The sequence below is a fragment of the Neovison vison genome, chromosome 2 (assembly GCF_020171115.1).
Source record: "Neovison vison isolate M4711 chromosome 2, ASM_NN_V1, whole genome shotgun sequence".
Lineage (NCBI taxonomy): Eukaryota > Metazoa > Chordata > Mammalia > Carnivora > Mustelidae > Neogale > Neogale vison.
Genome location: NC_058092.1, coordinates 65,496,521 through 65,522,443, shown reverse-complemented (window position 1 = coordinate 65,522,443; position 25,923 = coordinate 65,496,521). Strand labels below are relative to the sequence as shown.

Sequence of the window (25,923 nt, the reverse complement as noted above, 5' to 3'; positions counted from 1 at the left end):
AAAGATTTAATATCGTTAAAATCCATAAAGCCATTTTAAAGATTTTGTTTTTATTTATTTATTTATCAGAGAGAGAGGTAGAGCGAGTGCGAGCACAAGCAGAGAGAGTGGCAGGCAGAGTCAGAGGGAGAAGCAGGCTCCCTGCAGAGCAAGGAGCCCGAAGTGGGACTCGATCCCAGGATGCTGGGATCATGACCTGAGCCGAAGGCAGCTGCTTAACCAACTGAGCCACCCAGGCGTCCCATTTTAGATTTGTTGTGATCTCTATCAAAATTACAGTGGCATTCTTCACAGAAATAGAAAAAACAATCTTAAAATTTGTGTGGAACCACAAAAGATCCCAAGGAGCCAAAGTGATCCTGAGAAAGAACAATACTGGAGGCATCACACTTTCCGGTTTCAAACTACACTACAAAGCTGTAGTAATTACACAGTATAGTACTGGCATAAAAACAGGCACATAAAACAGCATAACAGAATCAAGAGCCTAAAAATAAACCCTTGTATATTAGGCTCACCAATATTTTACAAGAGACCCAAGAATACTCAATGAGAAAACAATAGTCTTCAATAAACAGTGATGGGATAATTGGATAATCACATGCAGAAGAATGAATTGAACACTTATCTTACACCACTCAGAAAATTAGCTCAAAATGAACTAAAGACTTAAAAGTAAGGGGTGCCTGGGTGGCTCAACTGGGTAAGCCTCCCACCCTTCATCTCAGGTCAGGTCTTGATTTCAGGGTTGTGATTTCAAGCCTCACACTGGGCTCCACACTGGGCATGGAGCCTACTTAAAAAAAAAAAAAGAAAAAGACTTAAACATAAAACCTGAAACCATGTATCTGCTAAAAGATAACAAGGAAAAGCTCTTTGACACTAGTCTTGACAATGGTATTTTGGATAGAACACCAAATCACAAGCAATAAAAGCAAAAATAAGTAAGTGGGACTACATCAAACTGAAAACTTTCTGTTGAGCAAAAGAAACAATCAGTAAAATGAAAAGGTAACTTACCGAATGGGAGAAAATATCTGTAAACTATCTATTTGATAAGGAGTTAATATCCAAAAATACATAAGGAACCCACAGAACTGAGTAACGGAAAAATCCAATTAAAAAAATGGACAGAGACCTGCGTAGACATTTTTCCAAACAAGACACAAATAGCCAACAGGTACATAAAAATGTGCTCAACATCACTAATCAGGGAAATACAAATCAAAACCACAATAAGATTTCACCTCACATCTATTAGAATGGGCTATCATCAAAAAGACAAGAAATAACAAATACTGGTCTGGACAAGGATAATAGGGAACGCTGGTGTACTGTTGATGGAAATATAAACTGGTATAGCTACTATGGAAAACAATACAGAAGTTGCTCAAAAATTAAAACAGAACTACCATATAATCTGAGCAATCCCACTTGTGGGTATATATCCAAAGGAAACGAAGTCACTATTGTGAGATATGCCATGTTCATGGCAGCATTATTCACAATAGCCAATATAAAGAAATAACCTAAATGTCCAATTACAAATAAACATATAAAGAAGATGTAGTGTATATATGGGTGTGTGTGTGTGTATGAATATGTGGGGGTGTGTGTATATTATTCACCCATGATAAATAAGGAAATCCTGTCATTTACAACAATATGGATGGACCTCAAAGGCATTATGCTAAGTGAAGTAAGTCAGAGAAAGACAAATACAGATTTCACATGTGAAATCTTTTTGAAAAGACCAAATCCATAGAAACAAAGAGTAGAATGGCAGTTGCCAGAGACTGAGTGAGGGAAGTGGGGAGATGTTGGTCAAAGGGTACATACAAGCTTCCAGTTAGAGGACAAAGAAATCCTGGGTATCTATTGCACAGCATGGCAACTATAGTTAACAATACTGTATTACATACTTGAAAGTTGCTAAGAGAGTAAATATGAACATTCTCACCCCCTCCATATACGCATAATCCTGTGAGGTGATGGACATATTAATTAATCTTACTATGATAATTATTCACTATATATATGTAGCAAATTATCACATCGCACACCTTAAATTTATACACATATATCAATTATATCTCAATAAAGCTGGGGAAAATGTTAAAAAAGAACAGAAAGATAAAGCTGTCTGTATCAAATAGTAAAAGGGAAGAGAATATCTTTTCTGTAAAATATTTTATCTATTGCAAACTTACAAATATAAAAATACAAGGGAAAATGCAAACATTTCAGAAGATGCTACAGTAAGCAACAACAAAAATATACATATACATATAAAGAAAAATCTTGAGAAGATAAAAGATTATGATCAGTACAGCTTTAACAAAGACAGTGGGTGCCTGGGTGGCTCAGCTGGTTGATCATCAGCTTCTTGATTTTGGCTTGGATCATGGTCTCAGGGTCCTGGGATGGAACCCCACACAGGGCTCTGCACTCAGCATGGAGCTGGCCTGCGATTTTCTCTCTCCCTCTGCCCTCCACCACACTCTCTCTTGCACTCCCTAATAATTTTTTTTTAATCTTTAAAAAGTAATAAAATTAAAATTAAAAAAGCAGAAATCAAAGCTTAGGGTACAAGGTATTAGAATATTAAAGCTTTCTACACTACAGCATGAATTGCAGATGTGTGATTCTACTTATATGAAAAAAGCATTAATATCCAAAATTTACCATAAAAATAACGTTATCCTAAGAAAAATTGGGCATATGTGATTTTAAAAGCTATTTTAAGTAGAAAAAAATTATAAAAAGACAAGCACACTGTAAACATTCTCTTTAGATACAAAATTTAAATCTTAGTAGAAAACAAATAACCCATAAATTTATAATTCATTGATCACCATTGTTTACACAATGGTGTATTTATATCTAGACTTTTTTTCTTTGCCTAAATACTTACACAATATACTACATACATAGTTTTCTGGGCTTTATGGTTTTGTTTTGTTTTTTAAGATTTTATTTATTTATTTGACAGACAGAGATCACAAGCAGGTGGAGAGACAGGCAGAGAAAGAGAAGCAGGCTCCCTGCTAAGCAGAGAGCCTGATGCAGGGCTCGATCCCAGGACCCTGAGACCTGAGCCGAAGGAAGAGGTTTTAACCCACTGAGCCACCCAGGCACCTCTTTTCTGTTTTTTTATCACAAAATTACAATCACACTCTCTATATAAAGCTTTATATACTATACTTTTCATTTAACAAATACTCCCATGTCATTAAAAATAAATGGATGGGGCACCTGGGTGGCTCACTCGTTAAGTGGCTGCTTTCGGCTCAGGTCATGATCCCAGGGTCCTGGGATTGACCCCCACATTGGGCTCCCAGCTCGGTGGGAAGCCTGTTTCTTCTCCCTCTCCCACTCCCCCTGCTTGTGTTCCCTCTCTCACTGTGTCTCTCTCTGTCAAATAAAAAAATAAATATTTAAAAAATAAAAAAATAAATGGAAACGTGTTTTCAGCACTACAATATTTCAAAGTATGTATGCACCATAATTTGGCATTAGACTATTTCCAGATTTTCCTTACTGTTAAAATGCCATAGTGATTATTTTTATATGTATATCTTTGAATCTGATCACCTTCTGGAAAGAAATACCTAGGGGCACCTTGGTGGCACAATCAGTTGACTGACTCTTTTTGGTTTCTGCTCAGATTCTGATCTGAGGATCATGAGACAGAGTCCCACTTGCTCAGCATGGAGTCTGCTTGTTTTTCTCTCCCTCTCCCTCTGCCCTCTCCACTGAGTGTTCTCTAATAAATAATCTTTAAAAAAATATATCTAGGGGCACCTGGGTCGCTCAGTGGGTTAAAGCCTCTGCCTTTGGCTTAGGTCATGATCCCAGGGTCCTGGGGATCGAGCCCTGCATCAGACTCTCTGCTCATCAGGGAGCCTGCTTCCCCCTCTCTCTGCCTGCCTCTCTGCCTCTGTGATTTCTCTGTCAAATAAATAAATAAAATCTTCAAAAAAAAATCTAGAAGTATAATTTCTAAGCTAAGGAATCAAAATATTTTTAAAAGATTTTATTTATTTATTTGACAGAGAGAGATCACAAGTAAGCAGAGAGGCAAGCAGAGGGAGAAGGAGAAGCAGGCTCCCTGTGGAGCAGAGAGCCCAATGCGGGGCTCGATCCAGGACCCTGGGATCATGACCTGAGCCGAAGGAGAGGCCCAACCCACTGAGCCACCTGGGCGCCCCTCAAAACATTTTTTTAAGAGTCCCGATGTAAGATATTACTTTACATTAAGATATTTATATGCCTTACCCATAATCCACAGTATATGACAGTGTACGTCTGAAGTATGTGTTTACACGTTCACCTCTCTGAAAAGACCATAAGTTCCTGTGCAAACTCATGTACATGTTACAATCATCATAACCTGGTTATCTACCCCATAGTAAATACTATATAAATGGCTACTAGATTACAACACAGTGGCAAAACTGTACTCTCTGGGTGAAAAAGAATGAGAAATTCTCCCTGGGAACACACTGTCCTACCTCTGCGGCTGAAGCAAAGGAATCAGTTGATGCAACGCTCAAGGAGTCTCGCAAGCCAAATTCATCCACATTCCCCTTCATGGTGGTATCTGTATCTTTATCTTAAAAGTAAAAAAAGAAAAGTTAAGAAATTGATATTCCTTGTCACTGAAATTTTATAGTAGGTCTTTCCTCCTTCCTTCCTTCCTCCCTCCTTCTTTCTATCTTTAGACTGCAACCTAAAAGAAAAACAGTAAGTACAAACCAATGGGACATAATCTCATAAGATTCTCGAAGTGTATTCATTGTTCAACTGATTCTGAAACACTGCCAAGCAGAGGAGAAAGTAATATAAAGCAGACTTTTAGTTCATTTTATTTTTTTAAAGATTTTATTTATTTATTTGACAGAGAGAGGGGGAAGCAGGCTCCCCACTGAGCAGAGAGCCAGATGCGGGGCTCGATCCCAGGACCATGACCTGAGCCAAAGGCAGAGGCTTTAACCCACTGAGCCACCCAGGCACCCCAGACTTTTACTTTAAAAAGGGATTAAACTTAGTATCAGATTTAACAAGGTTTTGGACAGGTAATAATTTAAACTGGTATATAACTAGAGTTAGATTATCTGCCATACATTGTAAAATCAGCATATACAAAAACATTCCGGAACAGAGCAAATCAGTTGCAAGTTACCTTAGCCAAACTGTGAGAACAAGTAGGTTCATTCATATTAAATGAATATTAACATGAAGTGTTGTCTAGCCAGTCATTTCTGATAAACTGATCAGTTAAAACAATTCAAGAAGGTATCTATCTCTAGCGGCACCTGGCTGGTTCCACTGGTTAAGCAGCTGACCCCTGGTTTCAGCTCAGGTCATGATCCCAGGGTCCTAGGATGGCAACCCAAGTCAGCAGGGAGTCCACGGTGGATTCCCTCACCCTCTCCCTCTCCTTGTTTTCTCTCTCTCTCAAATATATAATTAAAATATAAGTATAATGTTTATTTATGTTTATATATACATTTTATATATTTTTTTATAAATAACAAAAACAATCAGAGCTAGGACTTTGATATTTCCTTTGGCTACCTAAGGGTCAAATATAACCATCCAATGATTACAGGAGTTGAAAAAGTTTAAATACTTTGGCAAATATTTTATCTGGCCATGCCAAGACAGTCTACATATTAACATATGCAGCATTCTGAATGGGGTATCAATATCTTTACATACTATCATCAGGAATCTGTTAACATTGAATTTTCAAATAATTACTGAACTTGCTTACATATGTGTCTACATTGTAGCAAACTGGTATCTTTTAAAATTTATCACAAGTATGAAAAAGCAAAGAACAAACTATATACTAATATTTCTTAGTGATCCTCATTCTGCTAAATTTGTCAGATATTTTATCTTCTTTAAAAAGGAACCAGGAGGGACGCCTGGGTGGCTCAGTTGGTTAAGCATCTGCCTTCGGCTCAGGTCATGGTCCCAGGGTTCTGGGATCGAGTCCCACATCGGGCTCCTTGCTCAGCAGGGAGCCTGCTTCCCCCTCTGCCTCTGCCTGCCATTCTGTCTGCCTGTGCTCGCTCTCTTTCCCTCTCTCTCTCTGATAAATAAATAAAATCTTAAAAAAAAAAAAAAAGGAACCAGGAATCTCTCTGGCTTTCATTCATCCAAACTTGTATTCCATCATTTTTCCCAAAATAAAGTTCATTATCTTTACCAGAAATTTTCCAAGTCTTATTCAAAACCCTCAAGTACCACAAAACACGGACATTCGTGATTCTATAAAGGAAATATAGAGTGTTTTTTTTTAATGCAAACTATTTAGTTTAAATTCAAGTTTTGTAACCAATTTATATTTCAAACTGTAAGCCAAGCAGAAAAGCAAAGGAGCCATAACTGGTACAAAGTTCATTCCTTTTAGATATTGAAAATAACCATACAGATATTTTTTTTTCCTACTTTATATTTAGGGGGCCTACATTTCACAATTTAACCACTTATCTCCCAAGTTTAAGTTATAACTGTTTCCAGATGAAAGTAAAATCAATCCTTTTAAAAGTACTTAACTTCACAGCTTAAAATCCTTCTACTACTAAATGACTATTAATGGAAAAAAATCAGAAATTAAATTATTGTTTTCAAAAACACACTTTCTTTTAAAAATTTAAATTTTTCATTGAACTTGAGAACTAAACAACATAATTGGCTTTATGCTTATAAATAGCTGTAAGATTGGTATTTCTGGACATTCGATTATCCAGAAAAATACCCATTATGTTCTTTCAGTACACACGTGATTTTAAAAAATGCACAAACTTTGATAAATCGTTTACAAAATTGAAACTGTCATTTACAACTTTTAACCCTTTACCTTCTTATTTTTCCATTGTTAGTATTAATTGTGCAAAATGAAATCACAGTACAATTTTCATTAGGCCAGACCACTTTTAAACCAGGATTAAATTACGAGTCAATTAAGTTAAATCTTGGTTCCACATAACTTCTGCTATTTTCAGCGTGGAACACAGACATTTATCTTATGTCACTCTACCTTTCAGACATTACCCATGAGCTGGTAAAAGTCTGTTTTACTTCACTCAACAGTAATCAGCTAGTACTTTACTCAAAAAAAAAAAAAAAAAAGAAAAGAAAAAACCTAACAAGAAAAAAATGGCTCAGAGGCACTGGTGGAAAGATTTATTCATTAAATCTGATTTTGGAAACCAGAGACCATACCTCTTATTTCATTAATTGTTATGACTCATGGAATGGCAGCTTAAATTATGAACAGAAATAATACATTTTTTTAGATAAGCAAACAAAAAGTATAAAGAAAGAATATTGAGTAATATCTCAAACTACCTGCTTTCATGAATCAAATTAAAATACTCGTTCGAGGGGCACCTGGGTGGCTCAGGCGTTAAGAGTGTGCCTTCAGCTCAGGTCATGATCCCGGGGTACTGGGATTGAGCCCTGCATTGGGCTCCCTGATCAGCAGGGAGCCTGCTCTCTCTCTCTCCCACTCCCTCTGCTTACGTTCCCTCTCTTGCTATGTCTCTGTCAAATAAATAAATAAATAAATAAATTTAAAAAAATTAAAACAAAATACTCATTCTAAAAAGTATAAATTCTTGCTTGTGATACTGAAAGACAGGGACAGCATGGAAAACTGAAAATTAATGGCTTCGTGTTAGTCAGTATTTTCAGAAACATCTTACCAAATTTTTCTTAGCAAAAAAAAAAAAAAAAAAAACAAAGAAAAGCAAACACCACGTTATCTTTACACATAGAATAATATAAATTGGAAAAAAATGGCAATTCTTATTTTTGTTAAGGATATACAACAATGGAAACTTACATACCCCTAGTAGAAATGTCAGTTAGTACAAACACTTTGGAGAGTTTGGCAGTGTCTCTGAAAGTTTAAGACTGCATTCTCTATGATTAGCAATTCTATCCTTTGGCGCTTGTTACAGAAGTACATAGTTATATATGGAAAAGAATGGCAGTAACAACACTGCTTATAACAACTCCAAACTAGAAAGAAAACCATAATTGTCCATCACCACACAATACACAAACTGGGGTATATTTAAACAATGAAATATTATATAACAATAAAAGTGAATGAATTCCTGCTATATGCAAGAATAAGGATCAATCTCAAATGTTGAGTGAACAAGTATATGTATGATTTCATTCACATAAAATTCAAAACAAGCAAAATTAAACTGCAATGATCAGGACTACATTTAGTTGGTCAAACTGTAAGAAAAACCAGGAGGTAATTAATATGAGCGTCAGGAGAGTGGTCTTAGGTATACGGGGGAGGGTTGTTGATTGGGACCAGGTACAAGGGGACCTTCTAGGGAGTTGTCAATGTTTTATTTATTTATTTATTTAAAGATTTTATTTATTTATTTGACACAGAGAGAGGAAACACAAGCAGGCAGAGTGGGAGAGGGAAAAGCAGGCCTCCCACAGAGCAGGGAGCCCAGCTTGATCCCAGGATTCTGGGATCATCATCTGGGCAGAAGGCAGATGCTTAACGACTGAGCCACCCAGGCACCCTTATTTATTTTTTTTTTTGGAAGATTTTATTTTGGGGTGCCTGCGTGGCTCAGTCAGTTAAGCTTCTGCCTTTGGCTCATATCATGATCCCAGGGTCCTGGGATTGAGTCCTGTGTGGGACTCTCTGCTCAGTGGGGAGTCTGCTTCTCCCCCTCTCTCTACCCCTCCCCCCGCTCATGCACTCCTTCTCTCTCTCTCACACGCCTTCTCTCTAATAGATAAATTCTTTAAAAATAAATAAAAGATTTTATTTTATTTTTAAAGATTTTATTTATTTGACAGAGAGAGCACAAGCAAAGGGGAACAGCAGAGGGAGGAGAAACAGACTCCCTACTGAGTAGGGAGCCCAATGCAAGACTCAAACCCAAGACCCTGGGATCATGACCTGAGTGGAAGGCAGCCACTTAACTGACTGACCCACCCAGGTGACCCAAAGATTTTATTTTGTAATTAGTCTCTATATCCAATGTGGGGCTCAAACTCACAAATCTGAGATCAAGAGTTGCATGCTTCACTGATCAAGCCAGCCAGGTGTCCTGGCAATGTTTAATTTTTTAAAGTGTTTTTTATTTTTTTTAATTTTAATTTTATTTTTTAAAAAGATTTTATTTATTTATTTATTTATTTGTCAGAAAGAGAGAGAGAAAGCACACAAGCAGGCAGAGAGGCGGGCAGAGGCGGAGAGGCAGGCAGGCTCCCTGCTGAGCAAGGAGCCCGATCATGACCCTGGGATCCCAGGACCCTGGGATCATGACCTGAGCTGAAGGCAGCAGCTTAACCCACTGACCCACCCAGGCATCCCAAGTTTGTTTTCTGTTTTTGTTTTTGTTTTTTTTTCATGATTTTACTTATTTAAATGAAAGAAAGAAAAAGAGAAAGCATGAACCCCTAGGGGGAGGGGCAAAGGGAGAGGGAGATGCAGACTCTCCACTAGCAGGAAGCCTGATGCAGAGCTCAATCCCAGGACTTCGAGTTCAGATGCTTAACCCACTGAGCCACCCAGGCTCCCCTGCAATGCATTATTTTTTTATCTACATGATAGTTACACAAGAGAGTGGAATATATCACTATGCTTTGTTTTGTACACTTTCCTCTTAAGGGTTTACATAGAAGGAAAGAAAACAATGTATCTATATATATCTTGCTCCCAAATGGCTGAGAGCAGAAAAGACAATGAACTACCGCAGTGTTGGAAGTAAAGCTATAAATTATTGGACATAAATTTTATTCCCTGATACAGGGAATACTTATACTGATGCTAAGTTCAAAAAGTCAAAATATCCAATGAGTTTGTTAAGTATAAAAGCAAATTGAAAATAATTTATTGTACCCCATAGTGGAATACCAGTAGTTGTGGGAGACTCGAATGCCATGAAGATACCACTCCCACTTTTTTCCTCTTGGCTTATCCGTATTTCTTTGCTTTTTAGTGATTGATTGGTTTAGAATTTTAAGTGGGAATGTTTCGGTGGGGATAATCAACTATTCGCAGGAAGAAGACATGGAAAACTAAGCAATGCTGGCTATTTAATGACAACAAGAGTGTGATGAAACCAACAGACATTTATTTTGCACTTACTACTTGCCAGAAACCAAGTTACATGCCTTACATACGTTATCTCATAATTCTCACACTAATCCTTTGAGATAGCTACTATTTTTTTTTTCGTTTTATATATTAAGAAGCTAATGTATAGAAATGTTAAGGGATGGTCCACACTCACGCAGTTAAGAAATGGAATGGCAGGATTCAAAAAAGGTCATGTGACATGGGATTCCATGCTATGAAATTATGGAGCTGTCGTGTCCTATGCAGTACGTGCTAGCCACGTGGATCTACTGAGCACATGAAATGTGGCTAGTCAGAACTGAGATGTGCATTAAGTGTAAAATACACAACAGACTTTGAAGGCTTTGTACCAAAATATATAAAATCTTATTAATATAAATTAGGTTTAAGAAAAAATATTTTAAAAATTAATTTCACCTCTTTCATTTCACTTTTTTGTGGGCCTACTGAAAAATTTAAAGTTACATTTGTCATTCACATTATATTTCTATCAGACAGTACTGTACGAGCATTCCTGTCTCATATCTTATCTCTGTGCAAAGAGTTTACGAGTCCTTTACAGGATTCAGACTTAACTCACATTTTTTGAGTGACTAATACTAGTGCCCACAGCATTCTGCTAAATGCTTTCACAGGCTATTATATTTGCTATGTCCAACTGTTAGGCAGGAATAGCCTAATTATCCACAAGAATGCTTTACTGGAACAAAAACAAAACAAAACAAACAAAAAAGCCATTTTCCAATCAAAATCTTCAATGGCACCTCACCTGGTTTTCAAAACTTTCCATAATTTCTGTTCACCCTATCTAATCTTGTTTTCTATTAATTAATTATATTAATTAATAAAAGATCCCTCAGCTATATTATACTATATACTGTACTATTATTATATACTACCATACTATATATTATATAATTGTGCACTATATGCCATATAGTATAATGGGTATTATACTATAATATATACTGTGTATATTACCATATATTATACTTACACTATGTTATATATGGTATTATTCATTTACTCCCAATTGCCTTAGTAAAAATGCAATGGGTAAAAGTTTGGGCTTTCAAATCAGGTAGCACTTGGATCCCAATTCTTATCGCCAGTTTTGTTAGTTGTTATCAAGGTACATTAGGGATAATGATACCAATTTCATAGTTGTCATGAGGATTAAATAAGAGATTTACGGAGGCATAGTACTTAGTACATAGTAAGTGCTAAATAATTTTTCACAGCTATTACTATTGCATATGCATTCTTTTCAAGACTTTGGTTCCTTCTGTATCTTCTCCAACACATAAATTTTTCCTTCTGCTCCCTTGCTCCATGCTAACCAGAAACACATGTTATTTTATAATATGCAACTCAAGTACTATCACCTGTTAGGTATCCTCCAAAAAATTATCTGATTTTTTTGCTTCTGTGCAAAAAATAATGCTGTGCAACAAAAGTATTAAAATCATGGTTTCTGGAGCCAGACTGCTTGGATTCAAATTTGGACTCTGCTACTTAGCTGTGTAACAACCTTGACTAAGTTTATATTCTCCATTTTTTCAGTATCCTTACTTGGAAAATGGGAATATAGTATACCTCATAGAGTTGTGTAAGGATTAAATGAGTTAATGCATGTGAAGTAAGCATTCATTCAAAAAGTATTAGCTTAGCTATTCATATTATTACATAAAAGATATGTATGTATAATTTAATAACTATCTGAATTTTTTTAAAGATTTTATTTATTTATTTGACAGAGAGAAATCACAAGTAGATGGAAAGGCAGGCAGAGAGAGAGAGAGAAAGAAGCAGGCTCCCTGCTGAGCAGAGAGCCCGATGCGGGACTCGATCCCAGGACCCTGAGATCATGACCTGAGCCAAAGGCAGCGGCTTAACCCACTGAGCCACCCAGGCGCCCTGAATTTTTTTTTTTTTTTTTTAAGAGAGAGGGAGAGTGTGGGAGTATGGCAAAGGGTGTTGAGGGTGGGCAGAAGGAGAGAGAAAATCTTAAGCAGGCTTCACAGCCAGTGCAGAACCCAATGCAGGGCTTGATCTCATGACCCCCAACCAAGCCACCCAGGCACCCCTACACTATCTGAATTTTTATTTAACAATTGCCTGAATATATAGCCTGTCTGTCCAGCTAGACTGAAACAACTATTCAGAGACCTCCTCATCTTTTTTCTTTTTCTTTCATTCTTTTTTTCCTGATGGTTCCTACAGTTCTCAAAATAGCACTGAACACATTACTGATACTTCAATATTTGCTGAAATAAACGAAATAAAACTTGGTATATAAAGTGACCATTCCTAAGACAGGAAAATCCCTATTTTTAAAAGCCTCTTCTGTATCTCCTCTGAATCATTTTGCCTATTACATTACTTTTACTTATTTTCAGAGCCCTGTTAAAACTCTTATTTTTCTAATACTCAGCTATAAATTAACTAAACTTATGATACTTTCTTGTAAACCCAAAATATGTGACTATGCCCCATAATGCCTAATCTTTAACCTTAGAAGTAACTAAAATACTTTCCACATAATTGGGGGATTAAATATAAAAATACTTTAAGTTACCACTTTGATGAGAGAGAGAGAGGTTCTTTTCTCTTTTTCTTTAGTAAACTCTATGCCCAGCGTGGGGTTTGAACTCATGACCCTGAGATTAAGAGTAGCACGCTCTAGAAACTGAGCTGGCCAGGTACCCCAAACCTAAAACTTTTTAAAAGTTTTAGGCTCAGTGGGTTAATAAGCCTCTGCCTTCAGCTCAGTCATGATCCCAGGGTCCTGGGATGGAGCCCCACATTGGGCTCTCTGCTCAGCAGGGAGCCTGCCTCCTCCTCCCTCTGTCTCTCTCTCTCTCTCTGCCTGCCTCTCTGCCTATTTGTGGTCTGTCAAATAAAGAAATTTTTAAAAATCTTTTTAAAAAAATAAAAATAAATAAAAATTTTAAAAAAACAAAAAACATTGCTTTACCTATCTCAATCACCCAGAACATTTAAAACATTCATGCATAGACATAAACTATGTTCTTCTTTGGAATGATAGTAAAAGTATAATGTTTACTTTTAACTCAACAGTTATACATTTTAGGCCAAAAATCTGACTGGATTCAAGCCTTCTTCCTTCTTTCACAATCTCATAATTCACATATTACTTAAGTCTTTTTCAAAGCAGAATTTGCTTGAAAGTTAAAAAAAAAAAAAGAAAGAAAGAAATCAAAGAATAAGCGAGAAGACACTTCAACCTTGGAATTTACAATTTCAGGCCTAAATCTACTTCTTTATACCAATCCAAATGGTTTTTCTGCTTGTCTCACTTTTGCCATCCCAGGCACATTCTATTTTCTGTCACTTAAGAAGCCATCAGGTCTATTTTAACCTCAGTAGATTCTAGTGGAGATTCCAAAGATGCCACTCTTCTTTTAAAATCCAGGCTGTCCACTGTGGATTTTATAACACCAGCAAGAAGAGGAAGGCTGCCAAATGTCTCAATGTCATCTGACTTCTATGTCAGCAGCTATTCTCCAGATGATTTTTAGTGGCTTAAATGATTTGGAACCTTGTCTTTCTATGGTTTTATTAAAAGTGGAAAAGTTCCTGCTGCCGACAAGAGAAGCTATTTTCCAAACAGTCTGCTGTAATCTGCTAAAATAATTAAGAAATCTGAAAACTACTGCTGCTCTTTGTCCATCTTCTACGACTACAACTACCTGCCCCATCTAAACTGCGAACAGCTTTTTATTTTGATTTGTTTTAAAATGTTATAGGATAATTTTGGGGGGGGGAGTTGAATACAAAAAATTTAAACCAATATAATTTTAGGAAGTAAAACAACGAAGAGCCAGGAGATATTTTCCTAAATTTACCTCAATGTACCTTAATACTGAAAAGAGTAACAATGAAATCCACTGAAACAAAAGAAAAAACTGATCAGCTCTTGATGTGTTATGACTTATAGCTTTGACCATGTGAAATAATAAATGTACAAAACAGCTTGACACTACTGTTTTCCATAACAGTTGTCTTTGGCGTTCTCTATCAAAACTTCTTATATGCCATGACTGCCCAATGTAACAACTGTCATTCCTAACAGAGAAATACAGCTGCCAATGCAAAATGAGTAATAGAAGGAAAGAAAACGGAATAACAGCTAGTAGAAGAAAGGACTAGATAACCTAAAGTGGAACAAAAGTAATTAAGGTTATGGCTTTAGTTATAGAGACTTTACTAGGGTCACTAGCAAGAGCTGGTCATTCTGTACACTACACAAAGGCCACTGGCCAATGAGACAAGTCAGGGCAGAAATCCAGCCCACATTCTGGGCCTGCATCTTCTAGGAGGAAAGTGAACCTTTTTCTTATCATGAAAGAACCCTTTCCAAGTGACTACATAGGCCTTTTCCTAATCATCCAAAGGTCTTGTGTTAGTGAAGTCCTGGACTTAGAAATCCAAGCTGCTAAGATGTAACTTGAGTAAAAAGAGGCAAAGGCAAGTAGCAGGAATTTCTCTTGTCTCTGGCACCCCAGTGATTTTCACTACACTGCTTCAGCTCTGAACCTACTTTAACTCACATATATAACACCAGTCTGTAGTATTACTAACCACTTCGAAATTAAGATTATGAGCCTTAAAACATAGGAGGAAATTACTAATCCAAATTTTTTGTATGTTCTGCAATTTGTACTCTGTATATTTAGAAGGCTGAGTATACAAATGAAGCCTGTAATTCATGTCACCCCCTAAAAATAAACCCTCAGGGAGTTTATCCTCCAACACAATGATCCTGCAGGAAAGGAACAGGACAAAGTCTTAGAGAGTCAACTCTGGGTTGTCTGACATTTGACTAAAGATCATAGGCTGAGGTATTTCCTCTTGTTTCCAAGCTCTTTCAATATTGCTAAATGTTCTATCTGGCTGCTTATCAAAAGAGAAGAATAACATCTCTCTGGTGGTCAGGAGGTTCCACTTTAAAGTTTTTCTATTCTCTGCCAGAGAATTTGTGCAGTCAGTACTAGTGTGGAAAAACCTCTAATATTTCCCTATAGAATGTGTCACTTTCTCAATGAAATCCTCTGCATAAAAGAGCAGAAAGATGGACAAAATCTTTTAACTTAACTAGTCAACACTTCCATAGTCTCCTGCAAACACATAAATGTGATTATGACTTAGAATTCTCAGTGGTTCCCTTTTGCCTAAAGGTACAAAACAAGGACCTTCACGATTTCTCTCTTGCCCACTTTTCTTGACTCGCTTCCCACCTCTCTCCTACATACACTGCGTTCCCAAGACCTAACAGGGTTATTAATTCATGGTGTTTGGTCTGCTTGAAATGCCCTTTTCCCAATTATCTTCCCAGTGGATGATCTTTCTTCAAGTGTCACACCAATGAAGACTTCCTCGAGCCCCCAGATTAATAAACTATGCTTTTCTTTGGTGTTTTTATGGCACTTTCTAAACACATTATTAAAGTACTTACTTTACTTTACTTTTATTTAGTAAATAAATAAAAGTATTTTACTCTACTATATAATTACTCCACTCTACTATATAATTTTTTTTAAGATTTTTTATTTATTTATTTGACAGATAGAGATCACAAGTGGGCAGAGAGGCAGTCAGAGAGGCAGAGAGAGAGGAGTAGGCAGACTCCCCGCTGAGCAGAGAGCCCGATGCGGGGCTCGATCCCAGAACCCTGAAATCATGACCTGAGCCCGAAGGCAGAGGCTTAACCCACTGAGCCACCCAGGTGCCCCTACTATATAATTTTTTAATGCCTACATAACTCCAAAACAAGATTCTGTGTTGCTTAAAAACAAAGACGAAATCTTCATCCTTATTTCTCCAGTGCCTTATAACATGTTTGACATATATTAGGCAACCAAGTGTTTGCTAAATAAATGTTTGAGACCTAAGATCCTATGAGTTCATTCTGTTCAAAAAATAGATTGTAATGAGGCCTAAACATGTATCTGAAATATGCAAAGCAATACTGCAAAACTATAAAAATTCCTGGTTTGTTTTTAAGGGCTAAATTTGTTCCTACACATCAGTATGAAAGAATCTCAAAGTTCTTTGTTCAGCCAAAAAAACAATATTTATCTAACTTATGGCTTCAGATTTGCCTGTTATTACAGCTATTGCAAATATATACTACTCTTTATAGAAAACATAAGCAAACAAACTATGAAACCCAGTTAATTTTAGAAGAAATCTAATTACAGTATAATTAACAAGCTTGAACTTAACTTCCATAAAACATATCAACTAGAGGCGCCTAGGTGGCTCAGTCAGTTAAGTGTCTAACTTGGGCTCAGGTCATGATCTTGTCTGGGATAGAGCCCCACAGGCTCCCTGCTCAGAGGGGAGTCTGCTTCTCCCTCTCCCTCCAACCCTCCCCCTGCTCATGCTCTCTCAAATAAATAAAATCCTTTAAAAAAATATGAATCAACTAAATCATGTCCCTAAGAAAATGCTAGCAAGCTTCATTTGTTGTTAATCAGGTTTATTTTTACACTAGTATTCAATTCAGCAATTTGGTCTAGCCCTACTAGCCTAAGGAAAGTGAATAAGAATATTCTTAATCCTAGGGGCACCTGGGTGTCTCAGTGGGTTAAAGCCTCTGCCTTCAGCTCAGGTCGTGATCCCAGTGTCCTGGGATCGAGCCCTACATCGGGCTCTCTGCTCTGCGGGAGCCTGCTTCCTCCTCTCTCTCTCTCAGCCTGCCTCTCTGCCTACTTGTGATCTCTATCTGTCAAATAAATAAAATCTAAAAAAAAAAAAAAAATTCTTAATCCTAAATGTGCTGTTACTGAAATAAACTACAAAATCATATAATAATGCATACCCTGCACAATATTATGATAACAGAATTCTCCTAAAGTATAAATCATTCCTTGGTGTTAGGTTTTAATCCCATATTCTAGCAATCTCTCACCAGTTGTTGTGACCAACTAAAGTCTAATTTTTCCCAAAAGAATCAAGATAATAACACAAATTTCCGCTTAATATGAAAGATAAGTATACTTTTATTGTGCAATATTTGATATGTACAAAAATTATATATGTAGCATAGATGTGTATTTTGAGTCAAAATAGTATAACAAACATTAAAAAAAAAATAAAGATTTATTGGGGTACCTGGGTGGCTCAGTGGGTTAAGCTTCTGCCTTCAGCCCAGGTCATGGTCTCAGAGTCCTGGGATCATGCCCTGCATCAGACTCTCTGCTCAGCAGGGAGCCTGTCCACCCCCACCGGCCTACCTCTCTGCCTACTTGTGATCTCTCTGTGTCAAATAAACAAATAAAATCCTAAAAAAAAAAAAAAAAAAAAAAGATTTTACTTATTTATTTGACAGAAACAGACACAGTGAGAGAGGGAAAACAAGCAGGGGGAAAGGCAGGCAGAGGGAGAAGTAGGTTTCCCAAAGAGCAGGGAGCCTGACGTGGGGCTCAATCCCAGGACCCCGGGATCACGACCTGAGTCGAAGGCAGATGCTTAACGACTGAGCCACTCAGGCGCCCCTAAAGAAAAAATCTTTAAAGAAAAAGATATATTAATTTTAGAAAGAGAGAGCAAGAGAGCATGTGCATGAATAGGGATTAGGGCAGAAAGAGAGAATCTCCAGCAGACTCTGCCCTGAATGCAGAGCCAGACACAGGCTGATCCTACAACCCGTAAAATCATGCCCTGAGCAGGTAACCAAGAGTCAAACACTCAATCAACTGAGCCACCCAGGTGCCCTACTACAAAAGACATTTGTAAATATACCATCCGTTTATACTCTTCAAAGTTTACAAAATTATTTACTTAAAAGGAAAAATAGTGTAGTTATGAAGTACTGTATGTATCTTCTTACCTGATATTCATGATATGTATATGTGTTTCTAAATGAATTTAAAGCATACTCAGATATTTCAGCAAAAAAACAGTAGCAGATAACCAAAGATAACCACATGTCCTAAACCAGATCTGTTTACTTTCAAGTACTTATCTTGGGCCCTTAAACAGGCCAGGAGCACTTCAGTTGGGAAGTACAAAAAAGAATGGAGGTGGAAAGGAAAAGTTAAAAGAAGGATCTTATGCTTTGTGGAAGGAGTTTATGTTCTTAGTCATATAAAATAGCTGAGTATTGAGGCATATACTAACCTATATTGCTTTCTAACTGCTTCATAAGTATTAAATGGCCAATCATACCAGAGGCAATCTGAAGACAGGGACTTTAGTCCTTATTTCATCTGAATACCATCACATATCAGGCAAAGAGTAAAGTTAAATAAATAGTACCAAGCTGATTTTTAAGCAATCATTTGCCTTCAGAGTCTTCACTAGTTCCTGCCATCAACACTCTTGTACCTTACTAGGGGGCCACGGCAGGCAAAAGGGGCACAGACTTTGATTCTGTGTGGTAGGACAGCTAACTCATAGTCCTTTCTACACAGCTCTCCTCAGAGGCAAAAAGAACCATAAGAATCTAGAGTAAGATGCAGTGATGGGGTGGGGAGTGGGACACAAAAGAAAAAGAGAAAAAGAAAAAGAAAGTGTGGAAAAGAAAGAAATAAACATGTTGTAATCTACAGGTATGTATTTCAGATAAAAATTCCAAAAGAAATTTTAACAAGTTATTGGTGGCAGAAATAATAAGAGCTCAGAAGTGTTGTTGATAATATTCAAATACAAAGATCAGCAACACTTTATATGTAAGAAAATACCAGTAAATGCAAATTTTAAAAATATACCATGTACAATGATAACCAAACTATAAGGGCTCTAGGAATGAAAATATGTAAGACCTTTATGAAATAAATTATTAAAAATTATGAAAAGCATAAAAGACTTAAAGAACTGAAGATCCATACCATGTTTCTAGATGGAAACATTAACATTAAGAACATTAAATTCTCCCACAAGCTGACCTATAAATGCATGGTAATAATCAAAATCCCAAGAGAGGTTTTCATAAAACTTAACAAGGTGTCCTAAACTTCACACGGAAAAGCAATGAGCTAAGAATAGCAAAGCAATTCTTAAAAAAGAACACAGTGAATGGACTCACTCTGCTAGGTGTCAAGACTCATAATAAAACTAAATAAAGCTACAGCAATGAAGACACTGTGAAACCAAGGCAGGAACGAACAGACTAATAGAACAAACAGTCCACAAAAGACACAGCACACATAAGACAACTTGACATATGACGGGGCATTTCAAATCAGTAAAAAAATTTTTTTTTAAAAAGGTATATTATTCACTGAATGGTGCTGAGGCAATAATTTAATCAAATGTTAAAAAAATAGAAATAATCCAGATTTTTAAAAATCGGCTCCTGGCAGATTAAACACCTAAATATAAAAAAAAAACATCAGAGAACTTCTGGAGAAGATGGTGGAGTAGAAGGATCCTAGGTTCACCTTGTTCCACAAATACCCCTAAATGACACCCACGTCATCATAAATAACCCAGAAAATGACCAAACACTGGCAGAACAGACTCCCCATAGCTACACATAGAGAAAAGACCACACCAATGACAAGAGTAGGGCACAGACATGGTCGGGAACCAAAGAAACCCACAAATGTCCTTTGGAGGGTCACTGAAGGCACAAATAGGAAAGAGGAGGAGAACCCCATACCAGGCACCCCAGGCACTAAAAAGACGAATCCCAATTATGTTTGGTTTTGAAAGCCAGCAGGACCCAACTTCACGAGTTCTTACAATCAGTGGGGCTTCATACCTGGAACTGAGGCATAGGAGACTGAGTTCCTATCCTAAGGAGTTGACAACAAATAGCCCTGTGGAGATACAGCATAGAAACAGCAGTGTGAAAACCACCTATAGTTTATGGGAAGAAGCATGTGCTGGAAGGTCAGGAATCTTTGCGAGACTTTTCCAAGAACAAAGAGTTGGCAGATACAATTTCCTTCCCCTGCTCCAGAGCCTAGATACAAAGATGTCTGCGGGAATCAACACGAGTGGAGCAAGCTCCAGCTAGCTTGTTAACAGTGCGACTTTTCCAGCACACATCTGCAGATCTACCCCTCCAACCTGCCAGGCTGAACAGTTTTCTCTGTGCCTCTGAGTTTCCTCCCTGGGCAGACCTGTGCAAACCTTGCTAACACCCCATCTCCCCCAACTGAATTTTCCTGCAGACCTACCCCCCCACAACAAGCTCTTAGCTGGAGTCCATCCAAAGTTGTGCCAAAAGCCTACCAGTGTGCAAGTAGCCCAGAAAGGGGCCAGCACACTCTGCCTTGGGATAGGAGAAGACGATCATACACACTGATTGGTGCCACAGCAGCAGGCTGGGGACAGACAGAGGATCTGACTGCAGGCCCCACCCAACAATGAAAACTTCTCAGGGGACAACACAGGGAAATCACTCCGCAGTTTGGTGTTACTACATATCTGGCAAATGTCTGGTCTGACTCAACTCATGCCCAAGGCAACCCCTGAACCACTAACAACACAGGGACCAAGACCTACCCAAAAAAGGCAAAGAGAGCCACTTCAGACAACTGGACTGAAGACAAAAGTGGCTCAGCCACCACAGCAGGGTACATGCAACACACACAGGAGACACACTTGAAGTGCCAGGTTCTGGTAAATAGGGGATATTGCAGTGCAGGGCATTATAGGACATCTTCTTCACGAGGCCACTACTTTTCAGAGAAGGAGACAAAGCTGACTTTAACACAGAGTCACATTTAACACAGACACAGAGTCAGACAAAATGAGGACACAGAAGAATATGTCCCAAATGAAAGAATATGTCCCAAAATTACAGCAAATGAACTAAATGAAATGGAGATAATATGCCTGAAAGAGGATTTAAAGTAATGGTCTTAAAGATATTCACTGGACTTGAGAGAGTGGAGGACCTCATTGAGACCCTCAACAAAGAGATAGAAAACATTTAAAGAACCAATCAGAGATGAAAAACTCAATATGTGAAATTTAAAATATACTACATGGAATAAAGAATAGACTAGAATGGCAGAAAAACAGATCAGCAACCTGGAGGACAGAATAATGGAAAGCCATCAAGCTGAAGAAGAGAGAGAAAAAATAATAATAATAAATGAAAATAAACTAAGGGAACTAAGAGACACCAGCAATCATGATAATATCTGTACTATAGGGATCCAAGGAGAATAGAGAAAAAAGGGGGTAGAAAATGTATCTGAAGAAATAATAGCTGAAAACTTCCTAAATCAAGGAAGGAAACAGACATCCAGATCCAGGAGGCAGAGGAGCCCCCAGCAAGATCAACTGAAGGAGACCCACATCAAGACACACAGTAATTAAAATGGCAAAAAGTAGAGATAAAGAGCAGCAAGAGAAAATAAAATAGTTATATACAAGGGAAACCCCATATGGCCATCAGCTAATTTTTCACCAGAACTTTGCAGGCCAGTAAGAGGAGTGCCATGTTTTATATTCAAAGTACCGAATGGGAAAAGTATGCAGCCAAGAATATTCTGTATTATTCAGAACAAAAAGAGAGATAAAGAGTTTCCCAGACAAACAAGAATTAAAAGAATTCATGATCACTAAACCAACCCCACAGGAAATGTTAAGGTGGACTTATTGAGTGGAAAGGAAAGACCATAAGTAGGAATAAGAAAAGTGGAAAGGACAAAAGCAGTAAAATGTAAGTGTATCTATAAAAATCAGTCAAGAGATTCACAAAATAAAAGAATGTAAACTATGACACCATATACCTAGAATGTTGAAGAGATAGGAGTAAAAAATGTGTTCAAACATCAGCGATCATCAAGCAAATACAGACTGCTAATACACATAAAATGTTACATATAAACCTACTGGTAACCACAAATCAAAAACCAGAAATATATATGCCAAAAATAAAGAAAAAAGAACCTAAGTATATCATTAAATAAAACCAGAAATCTGTGAAAGAAAAGAGCAAGTAAGGAAAGGAATAAAGAACTACAAACACAACCATAAAATAAGTAACAAAACAGCAGTAAGTGAATACCTATCAATAATGACTTGGAATGTAAATGGACTAAACCCTCCAATCAAAAGATGTAGGGTACAGAATGGATAAAAAACTAAGACCCATCTATATACTGCCTATAAGAAATGCATTTCACACCTAAAGATACATGCAGATAGTCTATGCTCATGAATTAGAAGAAATATTGTTAAAATATCCATACTACCCAAAGCAATCTACAGATTTAATGCAATTGCTATCAAATTACCTATAGCTTTTTTCACAGACTACAACAAACAATCCTAAAATTTGTATGGAACCACAACGGACCTGAATAACTAAAGCAGTCTTGAAAAAGAACAAAACTGGAGATAGACACACTCCAATTTCAAAATTTACTACAAAGCCATAGTAATCAAAACAGTATGGTGCTGGCACAAAAACAGACACATAGAACAGAACAGAACAAAACAGAAAATCCAAAAGTAAACCTACAATTATAGGGCCAATTAATCTTTGACAAAGCAGGAAAGAATAGCCAATGGAAAAAAGTCTCTTCAACCTGGATGTTCAGAAAACAAATGATGTTCAGAAAAAAGAATGAAACTGGATCACTTTCTTATACTATACACAAAAATAAACTCAAATGGATTAAGGACTGAAACATAAGACCTGAAACCATAAAAACCCTAACAGACAACAAATTCTCTGCAATAAGCCATAGCAACATTTTTCTACATATGTCTCCTGAGGCAAGGGAAACAAAAGCAAAAATAAACTATTGGGACTACGTCAAAGTAAAAAGCTTCTGCACCACAAAGAGAACAACCAACAAAACCAAAAACAACCTACTGAATGGGAAAAGATATTTGCAAATGACATATCCAATGAAAGGTTACTATCCAAAATGTATAAAGAACTTACACAACTCAACACCAAAAACATATGATCCAATTAAAGATGGGTAGAAGATGTGAAAAGACATTTCTCCAAAGAAGACATCCAGATAGCCAAAAAACACATGAAAAGATGATCAACATCTCTCTTCATCAGGGGAATGTAATTCAAAACCAAAATAAAATATTACCTCACATCTGTCAAAATGGCTAAAATCAAAAACAAAAGAAACAAGTATTGACAAGAATGTGGGAAAAAAGGAATCCTTGTGCTCTGTTGGTGAGAATGCAAACTGATGCAGCCAATGTGGAAGACAGTATGGAGGTTCCTCAAAAATTAAAAATAGACAGAAAAAAATTAAAAATAGAACTGCCCCATGATCCAGTAATTTCACTACTGAGTATCTACCCAAAGAATACAAAACACTAATTTAAAAAGACATATGCACCCCTATATTTAGTGCAGCATTTTGGAAGCAGACCAATTGTCCACTGATAGATGAATGGATAAAGAAGATGTGGTATATATATATACACGGTGGAATATACTCAACCATAAAAAAGAGAAATCTTGATATTTGCAATAACATGGATGAATCTAGAGGGTATAATGCTAAATAAGACAGAGAAAGATGAGTAAAATTTCACCCATGGGTGGAATTTAAGAAACACACAAACAAAAAGAGACAAACCAAAAAACAGACCCTTAACTATAGAGAACAAACTGCCGGTTACCAGGAGGTAGGTGGGTGGAGGGATGGGTAAAATAGGGGAAGGGGATTAAGAGTACACTTTTCATGATGACCACTGAGTCATGTACAGAATTGCTGAATCACTGCATTATACACCTGAAACCGATACAACACTGTATATTAAAATTTAAAAAAAAAAGCTTGCCAAAGAAAATACAAAATAATTCTCTTTATAGCTTCTAAACAGTATACAAAAAGTACAGACCATAAAAGAAAGATTGGTAAATGTGGTAAAATTAAAATTAATGATATGGCTATCATTTATTACTTGAAAGACCTCTTAAACAGAAATGCACATGAGAATCATCTACTCTATTATGAAATATGAATGTATTTCACAATCCCAACCTCAAAGTTTCAAATTCAATACATCTGGAGCAAAGCCTAGGAATCTATGTTGTTGAAAAGCTACAGAGGTAATTCTGATGAACATTTTGTTAGGACCGTCAGACCACTGATTATCTATACTACAGTGAAGCCACGGTAACAGGCATTGAAAAGAATAGAATTAAATACTCCCATCTGCCCCTAAGGAGATTATGGTCCAATATAGGAGACTGGATATGTACATAAATAACTGTAATTGGGACGCCTGGGTGGCTCAGTCTTTTAAGTGTCTGTCTTCGGCTCAGGTCATGATCCCAGGGACCTGGGATCTGCCTGCTGTTCCCCCTGCTTGTGCTCTCTCTCTGACAAATAAATAAAATCTTTTTTAAAAATTGTAATTTACTGTCAAAAGCAACTAATTCCTCAGAGAAAACCATTAAACCTCTCACAATTTCATATTTCATATAGGACTTCACCTCCCATCTTCTTCCAGGAAGAAGCTCTACTGGAATTAACACACTAAGTTAATCCCTTCCCCTCTTTATTTGCTCCTCCCTATAGGAAGAGTAATTTAGCTAATGCTGAGAACCTGAGTGCCACTAAACAGAAGGAAATGGGATAAGATCCTTATTCACTGCATGGCTCTTAATGTATACTAGTGTCTGTTCTCTCTCAAGTCTTCTAGAGAAAGGTCTAAGGTCTGCAAACCCCTTACTTTGGTGCTGGATCACACTCTCCTGAACTGGACAGTGTTGGCAGGGATTTTAAGGCACGTAGGGAATCCTTACGCAACTGGCTAAGTGTGCTTGGCAATTTTCTCTACATTCTCAGCTTTTCTCCAGAGAATTTTTTTGAGAGTTAGAGAGGACAATGTAGGAAGCCTTACCACATTTTCCAGTCTAGACATTAGTGAAAAAAGTTCCAAATAAAGTTAAAACTATTGTTTAATCAATATCAGGCTCTTTTTGTGTTCTCAATTTATTTAGAAATCAGAGAGACAGAGGAGTTTTTAAATGGTACCACTAAGAACAACAAATATTATTATGGAACAGAGAAAGATGAGAGAGGTATCCTCCAGCTGAAAAAGCAGAGAAGAATGCACAGAGGAAGTACTTTTGAACAGAACTGTATTCTACAGAACCTATTCTATAGGAAGTACTTTTGAACAGAACTGTATTCTAAGAAAAAAATGCTTCAGAGCATGTTGAATTATGCAAACAAACAGTATCAGAAAAAGAATGCAAAAAGAAAAACAAGAAAAATTTACTAATTTTTGGAGTTCATTATATGACTAACATCTTTTTTTTTCAATTTTACTTATTTATTTGAAACACAGAGATCACAAGTAGGCAGAGAAGCAGGCAGAGGGAGAGAAGGGGGAGGAAGCAGGCTCCCCGCCGAGCGGAGAGCCCGATGTGGGGCTCAATCCCAGGACCCTGAATTCATGACCGAGCCGAAGGCAGAGGCTTAACCACTGAGCCACCCAGGCGCCCCTATATGACTAAAATCTTAAGAGAATTTCAGTTCTAAAAAAGACATTGTTCAGTTTGACTAGAGTATATTGGAGAGAGTAAAACAAATAGGTCAGAAAAGTACTTGAGACCCTGGTAGTGACAAGATGGGAGCTCTGCACCAAGAAGATAACTCTAGGAACAAGGTATACATGTGCCAATGGGGAGTGAGACTAGAGACCTTCTTTACTTACTCAAATAAATTATTTTTTTTTAAGTTTATTTGTTTTTAGTAATCATTACACCCAAGGTGGGGCTTGAACTCACAACTCTGAGATCAACAGTTGCATGTTCTTCCAGCTGAGCCAGCCAGACTCCCCTCAAATAACATTAT

General features: G+C 37.1%; 1 protein-coding gene across 1 annotated transcript in view; it reads right to left on the bottom strand.

Annotated features, from left to right (window-relative positions):
• The window catches only part of MIGA1 (mitoguardin 1), a 92,405-nt gene that overhangs the window by 29,233 nt on the left and 37,249 nt on the right, over positions 1-25,923 (bottom strand). Inside the window, exon 8 of the mRNA XM_044238505.1 lies at positions 4,515-4,615. Within this exon, the coding sequence (XP_044094440.1) occupies positions 4,515-4,615 (101 nt within the window). The remainder of the gene's footprint in view (positions 1-4,514; positions 4,616-25,923) is intronic.